This window comes from Anneissia japonica, unplaced genomic scaffold, assembly GCF_011630105.1.
Source record: "Anneissia japonica isolate Jap-2015-1 unplaced genomic scaffold, ASM1163010v1 scaffold288018_len440701_cov179, whole genome shotgun sequence".
In the NCBI taxonomy this organism is placed as follows: domain Eukaryota; kingdom Metazoa; phylum Echinodermata; class Crinoidea; order Comatulida; family Comatulidae; genus Anneissia; species Anneissia japonica.
Genome location: NW_022690319.1, coordinates 398,420 through 410,835, shown reverse-complemented (window position 1 = coordinate 410,835; position 12,416 = coordinate 398,420). Strand labels below are relative to the sequence as shown.

Sequence of the window (12,416 nt, the reverse complement as noted above, 5' to 3'; positions counted from 1 at the left end):
ACCAACTTGGTGAGGGCAAAAATTTAAAGAAAAACTACATGGCCGAAAATAACACTTATACATACACTGTCTCTTATACACATCTAGATGTGTATAAGAGACAGCATCAACTTCGGGTGGAGGGTCAATATTAGAATAAGCTACTGTACGTTTCTACAGGGGTTCAACTCCGGCCCTACAACGGCTCCAGTCAGGGTGGTAGGGCACACGCTAAGGAAAATCAGCAATTTTTATTAGATACTTAATAACTGCTAGATATATTTATTAATCAATTAAACTGATCGATTTTCAATTTTTTCATTAAAAAAATCCCTACTATGACATATATATATATATATATATATATATATATATATATATATATATATATATATATCCATTATAGTCAAAATAAAGCACCAACAAATATCTATCTCTTCTTTTATTACAAACGCTTATAACTGTACATTTGGTTTATGGCGTAAATCATATTCGTTCTTCCAATTTATACAATTCATTTTAAAAATGTTCAGGCACATACTTGACAGAGGACTAAAGGTTCTGTAGTTGATGTGCAGGACAAATGCCTTGACAAAAAGAAAAAAAAACAGACTTGATGATGCGGTAGATAAATTTGAATGGAATCAGTGGTAGGCCTACTAATATATATTCAAGGATTTTTGGATGAAACTCTTTTAATTGACCTGCTGGCATCCAATTTTGTCGGGCTTCAATTATGACCTTTATTTAAAAATTTTTTTAGACCAGTTTCGATATTTTTAGACCAGTTTTGATATTTTTTTTTTTTCAGGAAAAAAATATGCTAAATTTTGCCAAAATTATGCCAGCACACATGCTAGATGCTAAACGGGGCTAAATTATGCTAAAACGCATGGTCTGGTTACTATGGTGCCAGTCAATTGTTTATATCCAACGCCCAAGTTAGGTCACATGACGCCCATCGCCGAATCCCTGTATTGAAGCCCCCTCTTTAGTTTGCAAAAGTAGCCTCGAAAAGAAGCCCATACACTGTACAGTACATGAATTTTAAAGCAACATAAATTAGAGACACGCCTGGTTTATATAGTAGTTTAGGTGATTTAATGCCGGTTAATACACTCCTGGTTACAGTGGCCCTATTTATTGTTTTATAGCAGTAATTTAAAAAATGTACAGCATTCAATTTGAAAAGAAGCCCCCTCTCTCCCCCTTGGTTCTTTGCAAAGAATAGAAGCCCATGCAAAGTTTGCAAATACAAAGAGGAAGCCCAAGGCTTCAATTTGAGGTTTTACGGTATATCAATATATTTTCTCCGTGGTCACACCGCCTGCACATAAGATATATCAGATAGGACCAAACAAATTTTACAGTATAGGCCTAGCCTTTTTTTAACTGAGCTTAATTTGTTGATTTTTGTATTAAAAAAAATGAAAACCTAATTCGACATTTTACCGGAGACTCAATTTGTTCAGGATTTCTAAGAAATTAAGCAATCATACGCCTGTACTCGGAATTTTACTTACTAACTTAGGTTTACTTAGGTGATGTACTGGATGCGGGACTAATGTCCTCTATATTCAACAGATCCATTGAGATCATATGCCTACATTCGGCAGATTATGCTTTTCGTTTATCATTCCATTGAGATCAGGCCTACGTTTGGCAGATTATCCTTTTCGTTTATCATTCCATTGAGATCATAGCCCTACATTCGACAGATCCATTCAGATCATATGCCGATATTCGGCAGATTAGGTTTTTCGTTTATCATATCCATTGAGATCATAGCCCTACATTGCGGCAGATTAGGCTTTTCGTTTATCATTCCATTTAATATAATTTTATTTAATAATTTAATTTGGTGTTCAGTATGTGTTCCATACGTGTTTGATCCAATGACCTGCGTAGTAATGTGAAGCGCTTAGAGGCTTTGTGCATGAAGCACTATATAAGACCGACATATTATTATTATTAACCCGCTTAAGTTAGCTATTCCGCAACCTTGTATTTCTTTAGGAAAGTTTTGTATAGGGTTTGAAGGGGCAAAATTATGGAATGAAATTTCTGTTGACATTTATTAGTTCTCGCAATTGCTTTATAGAATGAATAAAATATATTTTATTAGATAAATGCAACACAACCAAAAATTGATCTTTCTAAAAATAACCACACATTTAAACATTACCATCAATATTGGGCTAGGCCTACCTAACTTAAAAAAAAAAAAAATAAATAAACACTAAATCAAACAAATGTGTATGATTACTTCATTATATAAGGAAAATCTATAGACATATTTTAAAATGGTTTCGCTTTTATACTATTACTAACAACATGCCAAATAAAGATGACCCAAATTCATACAACGATGATAAAGGCACAATAAATATCATTATCAATTTTTTAATTGATAACGTGGAAATGGAAGTGGATTTTAAAAGAGAGGCACAAAACTGTTTAATAACAAAGGTGTTAGGCATATTGCTTTGTTGTTTTTTGCCTATATTATCTCATTATTCAAAACCATTTTCATTACCGTTAGTAGGCCTTTGAGACTTTCTATGATTTTTATCAATGTATTTGTTGTATGCATTATTATTGGATTTGGCATGTCCTGACTTAGGACTTCCTTCATTGCATCCACATTGTTAGCTACATCCATGTTCCCCTCAGTGAGTGATATTCTGGCCTTCATGTAATGGACAAATGCGAATGGATGCAAATATACTTTTTTGAAATATGCATAATCAAGAAGAAGCTGCAACAGTTCATCATCACTAGAACCTTTTTTAAGTATATCTGGATGTATCGATATAAAAGTAAGATTACTAAGAGTGCAATGTCTTTCTTTAGTGTTGCTAGGAATCAACTTTTCTATAGATTCAAGCAGTGGTTTAAGTGATTCATAATCACCCATTAAATAATGATATTTTGCTTCAAGAGAAAGTCCACCTATCTTTTTATCGCTCCATCCGTTAGGTAGAACCATTTCAGCTCCTAGTTTGTAGTAATCCAATGGTAAGCGGCGATATGCACTAGAAAATTGGCTTTGGAAGCACAGTAATAAATATGTATACATATCACCTACATATCTATACAAACGGGTCGTAAACATTTCTCCATGACCATTTACTTCTAGTACTATCTGCTTAATGCTTTTTATAATCGGCATCATAATTGCTTTTGGCCTTTCAAGTATTTCTGATGGAGGAAGATTTTTATCCACAGTGATCTTGATAGCGTCAAAAAAGTTTTCAAAGTCTATTATTAACCATTTATTTATAATATAATACATTCCGTATTTGCATTTATTATTTTCAAGAACTTTAGTGAATTTTTTTAGAACAGCTGGTGGTTGCTTTAAGAGTTTGGTCTCCAGTAATTTGTAGTCATTAGCATCGTTGACTTTATCCATTTCCAATTTATTGGCAATATGATTAATAGCTGATTTATTAACTGATTTATTGGATTCACCACCATCGATACTTGACATCACCCTTTTCCAAAGATCGTTCTTCGTTGCGGTTAATTTTGATCGTACATCCTTACAACGTTTCTTTGACAAATGACTAATCAAATTTTGTTCGCGAATAAAATAATGGGGCAGTTTTTGCTCTCTATAGCATTTATCAAGCCAATCCAATATTTCTCTAATTAAATCCATGATGCTATCATTATGTGGGATTGTTTCACACATCCACAAACAAGCGGTCTTTATGAAGTAGGAGCAGAATGGCGTTGGTGTGACAGAGTCATCGTATTTGATGTAACTTTTGTGTATGGCTTTTAGAGCAAACATAGAATTAACGTATGAATCAGGCATGCTATGAATGAGCTCTTTTTCAGCTACGGAAAATGATAACCTCCATTCGATATCTTTTAACGAACTATGGTGTCCAATGGGGACCACAAAACAATCTAGACGGGCTAACTTTCTTAACAGCTCCTGTGGTGGCCAGTTGGTCTGCCTTTCTCTAGTGAAAAATTCATTAGTGCTTGGTGGCCATGATTGACATTTACAACAATATACCTGGTCTGATTTTAGTTTATCTACCTCCTTAAACTCTGTAGGTGAAAAACCTGTGAACGCGGGACCTTGTTCCGTAAATTCATAGCCCATTTCTTTCATCTCTCTTGAATTATAATCCTTGAAATCGGTGGTCTTCATATATCCATTGTTATCAAAAGCATTTTTAAGACCCTCGTGGAGGCAGACATTGTCATCCACTAACTTGAGATTCACATACAGTGGCTCTTCTGAATTATGCTTAGCAAATACATACCCACAATGAAATGTTTCTACTTTTGCTTGAGAATGCCACATTACTATCGGAAATTCTGATTTACACCTCATAATATCCTGATCGCTACAGACGTGCTCAGGCATCCCTTCAAATTGACTTCCAACATATATTGAAAAATGATGATATTGCTCACTTGAATAATCTTTTTCTATGACATTTGTTATTTCCTGTTGAATCCTACCAAAAGAAATGCGAACCAATCTGTCAACCATTGCTAGACTGATCATACCATCGGCAAATTTATCCATCAATTGATGACGTTCCTTCTTATCATAATCCATATTTCCTACTGTGGATATTCAATTTACAAATAATAATAAAAAGCAGATAAAGCTATAAGCAGAGATGCCTAGTGATTCCAAAAACGTGTCTGGCCAAAGAACATAAGAACGCCCTTTTTGAATGTTTGCACTGAAGCCCTTGAGACAAAAAGCCCTGCCACGTATATATTCATATTACATTTGGAATTATTCATTATACCCGACTACTAATTTGAATAATAAAGCAGATAATCGAACGACAACACTGCATTCGGCCAGCGGCTTTCCATTGGTGTATGAAATAAAGCCAGTAGGAAGAAATATCAGTAGGAATAAATGTCATTAACAAAGGAATGATCCATTTCAGAATAAGGGTGTTGGTTAACACATCGACAGGAGCCATTACACACCCAGTTAATCCGACTCATATGGTAATTTCTAGTGTTCATAGTATAATTAGCGAAGTACAGTATCAGTTATTTCTCCATTGTATTAAACTAGGCTAATTATCTATTAGGTTGCAAATATTTATTTTACTCTAAATTTATCATAGTAAATACAATCTAATAACATCTGTATTTATTTACGTAAATATATTAAATATTATAGTACATTTAATAACAGTAATACAACCTAATAATAGAAATAAGTTCACTTATTTCTTTATTGCATTAACTAGGCCTAATTTATTAGGTTGTATTTATTACTAAATTCACTCACAGAATAGAGCATCATAATTTCTGTTGTATTTCTTTAAGTATCACACATTTACTTAAATAAATACAACCTGGTTGTATTTATTTAAGTAAATACAATCTAATAATTAGGCCTATTAGGCTGTATTTATTTAATGTACTCTACTATATAGTATATAATACTTTAATAATATATATCAGCTAATTATTTAAGTAAATATGACAATCTAATAAGCAGACATATGAGTCTGTATCTATTTAATTTAATGTACTATATGATACTTTAAGTTCGTTGCTGCGAAGCAGCCAATTTATATTCTTGACAGCAATTTGACCTCTGAAAGGTCATTGTTTGTCAAAAAACGAGTGCCTAAGATGACTGAAAAGCGGAGTTTCCTTCTTTCGTTCTGCCGGGTAAAATCAATTACTTTAGGCAACGTTTGTAGACTAACCTACTCGTACCAACATCCGCATGTCGTGCTAGCCTTATCCTACTCTAGGCCTAGACTAGCTAGGATGGTATAGGCCTAGCCTTGAAGGGACGAAGTTCCCAATAAAAAACAACGTCGCTCTTTGATAGCTAACATTGTCTATTTAACATCACAATAATTCATTATTAGACCTATAGTTGTTTTTTGAATTGCACTCCACAAATCTCAGCCGATACCTCGCACAACTGGCTAACGTCTCTATCTATTGTCGTGACGTCATGGCTCGCTAGATGTGTATAAGAGACAGGCGGAGTTTCCTTCTTTCGTTCTGCTGGGTAAAANGTTCTAATATAGACAATGGGTCGTGTCTCATATTATTTGTTATAGTTTTATTATTCATTATTTTCACTTGACTCGCATAAATAATTTTGTTCGAAGAACATTTATATGCAGTTGTACTTCGCAGCACTCGACTTGCCATTTGCAATTTCTAGTTGTATTTAGTATTGTACACTTAATAATAACTTAATAAATCAGCTAATTATTATTTTATTAAAAGATTTGTTAAGTTGAATTAGTATCATATATTAAATTTTTTATTTATTAGCTAAATATTCATCATTTCTGTTTTTTTTTTTGTATTTCTTTTAAGTATCATAGTACATTTACTTGATTAAAACAGTCTGGTTATATTTATGGTCACCCTGTATTTATGCAAGTAAATAAAATCAATAATACCTGAATTTATTTACGAAATGTATTAAATATTATTATAGTGCATTTAACAACAACAATAATACAAGCTAATAATAGTATTTAATTTTGTAACTTAAATAATACCTAATAGAATTTTGTTAAGATTATTGTATATTTAAGTGTGATACTAAAATGGTAATGGAAATTGTTTGCTTCCTCATTGAATTTTATGTGTTCAGCCATGGAGGTATAAAAAATTAATACCTCTATGGTTCAGCTAATGTTTAATGTTCTATTGGAACTAATTCTGAAAATTGACATGGATATTGTTCGTATACACACAAAACATTTTATACAAAAACTTGCGTTTCACTAATTATATTTATTTAAAAAGCATAATTAAGACCAGCATACAACCATAGTTCTTTATCAATATTTAAATCTTACATTAAATTAATAATTATTGTATGATGAAATATACAAAGAAAAATAAACGGGAAATAAAAGGCACCCCATACATACTACAGTACTATATTACTGTTTAGGATATTGCTTACAAATTTGCAATAAAAAAAAATCTTGATATTCAATTACTGTATGTACTTTAAATCAAGGAACATGCAAATTATTTAAATTTCAATTCAATATTTTATTGATCTGATAGAATCTTAAATATTTGTTTCTTAGGTATGCTTTATGTAATACGAGAGCCACTTGATAATGCCAATCTTCGGGCAGTGTATATTTAGTTTGCATTGCTGTTATCTGTATATTGAATACATTTTTTTTTAATCAGGGGGAGCCCTAATCTTACAAAAATTAAACTCACAACCATAACCACTGGTATGGTAGGCCTACATTTACTAATAACACAACCTAATAAATCAGCTAATTAATATCTAATTATAATTGATTAAATAATTAATACTAAAATTAATACAATTTTTCAAATACATTGTTCAATTTGTTATTAGTTATTATTAATGCAAAAGCCTGTTAATGATTAGGTTGATATTAATTTAAGTCGGGGCTACTTTTGACCTAGAAATTTAATTATAATTAATTTAGTAATTATACAATTATTATAAAGTGTTATTCATGTATTTATATAGAACTATAATGTTTATGTACTATATAATATTAATTCAACCAAAAACAATTATTCATTGGGTTGTATTTATTCAAGTATCATACATTTATGTAAATACCCAAATAAATACAGGATTATTAGATTGTATTTACTAATATACAACATGATACACACAAACAATTTGTATAATATCACATAAAAAAATACCAACTTTAAATGCTCAGATAATTGTTCTTTTAAAATATTTTTTTGCACTTTCTGAGGGGCGCTTATTCAAACGGGGCGCTTATTTAAATGGGGCGCTTATGAAATCAGAGTGGAAATTATTTATTTAAATAAATGAAAATCGAGGGGTGTTAATGGGAAATTATTAAATTCAAGAGGCAGTTTTTGAATGAAAAAATATTATATGAGGATATTACGAATGGTGGTTCGAAATGATAATCGTCCAGATAACATGGCTCATGACAAGAATGCGTGAATATTTACATAAAAGCATTGCAGATGCAATTAGTGGTGGTGGGTAGTGGTTAGCTTGTTGGCCATCAGCCGATTGAGATTTGTATTTTTTCTTGAAAACTCAGATGAGAATGTGCTAAAGGTCGGAAAAAGAAAAAGAGTAGGACTAGGCATAGACAAATATGTAAAAAGAGTAAAGTTGGAACTATACTGTCTGTCCAGCGATCGGAGCTCTCATTATCTATCCAAGAGAAATATCCTCATTTTGACCGAAGAAGAATGTGTTTCCACTCTACAGCTCAGATCATGTCAACAACCACAGTTCCAAGATAAAAAGAAAATCTTATGAGGGGCGCTTATTCAAACTGGGCGCTTATTCAAACTGGGCGCTTAAGGAAATTTTCACGTTAGGAGGGGCGGTTATTCGAGAGGGGCACTTATTCAAACGAGGCACTTATTCGTGTGAGTAGAGTACGGTATTCGCCCAATAAATCTTAGTGTTTCTAAAGTTAACATTTTACATTTTTGAGATTCATTACTGCTATATAATATATTCTATGTTTCGAAACACACATGGACACGTCTTCTTCATATATATATATATATATATATATATATATATATATATATATATATATATATATCCATTATAGTCAAAATAAAGCACCAACAAATATCTATCTCTTCTTTTATTACAAACGCTTATAACTGTACATTTGGTTTATGGCGTAAATCATATTCGTTCTTCCAATTTATACAATTCATTTTAAGAATGTTCAGGCACATACTTGACAGAGGACTAAAGGTTCTGTAGTCGATGTGCAGGACAAATGCCTTGACAAAAAGAAAAAAAAAAACAGACTTGATGATGCGGTAGAGAAATTTAGATGGAATCAGTGGTAGGCCTACTAATATTCACAAGAGCAAGGATTTTTGGATGAAACTATTTTAATTGATCTCATCCAATTTTGTCGGGTTTCAATTATGACCTTTTCTTTAATTTTTTTTAGACGAGTTTGAGATATCTTACTTTTTACATGCTTACATGCTAGATGCTAAACGGGTCTAATTTATGCAAAAAAGCATGGTCTGATCACTATGGTGCCAGTCAATTGTTTATATCCAACGCCCAAGTTAGGTCACATGACGCCCATCGCCGAATCCCTGTATTGAAGCCCCCTCTTTAGTTTGCAAATGTATCCTCGAAAAGAAGCCCATACACTGTACAGTACATGAATTTTAAAGCAACATAAAGACACGCCTGGTTTATATAGTAGTTTTTAGGTGATTTAATGCCGGTTAATACACTCCTGGTTACAGTAGCCCTATTTATTGTTTTATAGCAGTAGTTTAAAAAATGTACAGCATTCAATTTGAAAAGAAGCTCCCTCCTCCCCGGTTCTTTGCAAAGTAGCCTCGAAAAGAAGCCGATGCAAAGTTCGCAAAAACAAAGAGGAAGCCTAAGGCTTCAATTTGAGGTTTTACGGTATATCAATATATTTTCTCCGTGGTCACACCAACTGCACATTAGATATATCAGATAGGACCAAACAAATTTTACAGTATAGGACCAAACGAATTTTACAGTTAGGCCTAGCCTTTATTTAATACGTGACTAGCTTAATTTGTTTTTTGTATTTAAAAAAAAAATTAAAACATAATTTGACATTTTACCGGAGCCTCAATTTGTTCAGGATTTCTAAGAAATTAAGCAATTATACCCCTGTACTAGGAATTCATTGGAATTTTACTTACTTAGGTTTTCTTAGGTGATGTACTGGATGCAGGACTAATGTCCTCTATGTCCAGATCCAAATTTGTTGATCCTGGAATTCTCAATGCTTGTTTTATGGTCAAACTCAGTGTGACCACTGGGAAAAATTTAAATTCTCAAGATCGAGTCTAAAAAATCCTAAGATAGCTTAAAAAATCTCAAGATTTGCAAAATATTAGGATATATCATACAAATTCATTTTAAAGTTGCATTTAAAGCTTTTTAAACAAATTTTATAATGTACAGTGTCTGGATTTTCAAGACCAATAATTCGTTCTGTGTTTTTTTCAACTGAGTATAGAATTTTCTGAAGGGGAGGGGGAAGATGCCTTTAAATTAAAAAATCATATCAATAAAAAAAATGCAATTGTCATTATTGTATTTGTATTCACAGAAAATATTCCAGTTAGCATGATATGAATAGAAAAAAAAACATTGATTTTTAACTTCTATTTTTGAGGGGTTAAGCTGGTAAGAGTAAGTATTTTTGATGAATTTGATTTAACTAAGACACATGAAAAACATTTACAAAATATGAGAAGGTTCGATTTCCTGGCGTCAATATTCTCCAATGGGTTTTTTTTTTTTATTTTGAACAAATGAGCAGCCCTTATTCACGATTATAAACTAAGGAAGTGTTTGGCCATTAGAATTTATTTTTAAATTGTCTTCATGATAGAAACAAAACTTCCTTATCATTCAAATAATCCCAAGATTTAATGAAATGTTAACAAAAAATCACAAGGTCAGTAAAAATCCCAAGATCTTGGGATAAATCCCAAGCAGTGGTCAAACTTAACTAGTTGATCTTAACGCATAGAGAGAGGGAGCTGTTACAACTTCTACAATCTACTGATCCAGAGGACACAGAACTAGGGGGTGCTGCGTTATGGAGAGTAAGGTGTGACCGGAAAATGGTCTGCCAGTTGGTTGTTACCATGCACCAGTGATGTTGGAGTACAGCAAGATGAAACTATTATGTAACGCATGAATAAAGTTCGGGGTTTGTCGGGTAGTGAAATGATTATTGTACATTTTAAGTGCTCCCTCCATGCATAAGTGTAAGCTAAATTACGGTGATTAATTAGCGAAGATATGGAGACAATTATTTCGAAGTTCTCTAATTCCAAGAGGGGATGCAAATGTTTTGTGAAAATGAGTATGCCGCGGTACTCATTTTCACAAAGGAATACACTCAGCTGGTTAGCTAACAATATGCAAATTTACAGGAACACCTGGGAAGAAAGGTGCAATCACGTTCTGTTGCCTAGCAAACGTCTGCACTGTAGCGTGGTGGGAGGGGGAGGGGCTAGCCTACTGATGTGCTGTGTATAGCGGGGGACGATGAAGTAAATATGACTAGGCCTAGCTAGGCCCTAGTAGACAGTGCAATTATATGTGATAGAAAGTACTTTCGAAAGAAATAAATTAAAATAAGAAACAAATAATTAACTGCCTAAACTAAGAATAATTCAGTTGCAGACGTACCTTGTTTAAATATGCGGCTCTTGTAGCCCTAGCTAGGCAAGGCATTCATGTGCAAAGCACTGGTGTTTGTTTATCCATGAAAAAAGCACGCTGGGAAAGTTTGCCTTATCGATCTTGGCCTTACCAGGAAAAGGTGACGTAATCTAGCTTATGACGTATGCATGCTAACTATCGCGTACTCAGTACTGAGTGTGACGTCACCAAAAAATAAAATTTTCTATTACAGTAGAACCCCTCATTTACGTACGGCAAGGGCCCAGAGCCGTTCGCGGGTATTTGATGAATTATGGCGAATTTTTATTACTTATTTGATAGGCATCGAGTGCAGGCCCGTAGCCAGGTTCTTCCAGGGGGGGTTTCTGGGCGTGAGGTCAAAAGTCGAAGCCACGGTGGGGGGGTCGACGAAACCACCAAAGCAAGAGGTTTGTGCTTCATGGGTCTAAATAATGCTATATAAGCAGATATGTTTGAAAATGTCTGTGTCTGGGTGGGTCTGTGCATTAGTTGGGTTGGAGGACTTGTTTGGGAAATTTGAAGAGGGGGTTCGCCAAAAAAGAGGGGGTTTTGCTAGAAAAGGGGGTTCTCCCGAACCCCCCCTGGAGTTACTATACTATGACTTCATGTAGGCTATGCTTTCTAATATTGAAATCAGCTCCCAAAACCAAAACATTCTGAATAAAGCAAGAAACAAAGAATATGCAATGTAACCATCTAATTTATTTTCAAATCCTCATTCTTGAAAATGAAATTCTATATTTTGGAAATTTTGCATGAAATCTGTCAACCATGGCCTGTCATGGTCGAGGTTGCTTCACCTATCACGATGTATTCTAACCATCATGAGGCTATCTAAATGAGCATTTGTCATAACAGAACGCAAATTATTTTTAATTAGTCTCATTATTATTATTATGATTATTATCATTATTGTTGTTGTTGTGATGAAAAGTTAACACAAACAATATGGTGGCTAAACGAATATTACCTGTAAATAATATTTTTATTTGTTTGTTCCCCGACAAAATTTATCTTCTTCCCCGACGGCACCACCACCGGTAGATATATCTTTTGCCAAAATTTTAAAGGAAAAGTCATGTTACGACCCTCTGTTAAGGATTTATGATTATTAAAATAACATGACCTCCGAAAATATAGCCGAAACGCTTGAAATTGTGTCATCGATCGAACATACCTCGGGGGCGGATACAGGACAGTAAGAAAAAGGTAGAAAAAGAAAGAG

The 12,416-nt window shown here is 33.4% G+C and overlaps 1 protein-coding gene across 1 annotated transcript; it reads right to left on the bottom strand.

Moving 5' to 3' along the window:
• Window positions 1-401: 401 nt before the first annotated feature.
• Window positions 402-4,686, bottom strand: LOC117099901. The gene has a single exon (XM_033239424.1). It carries the CDS (start codon window positions 4,562-4,564, stop codon window positions 2,480-2,482), a length of 2,085 nt encoding a protein of 694 aa, XP_033095315.1. The 5' UTR covers window positions 4,565-4,686; the 3' UTR covers window positions 402-2,479.
• Window positions 4,687-12,416: the final 7,730 nt, after the last annotated feature.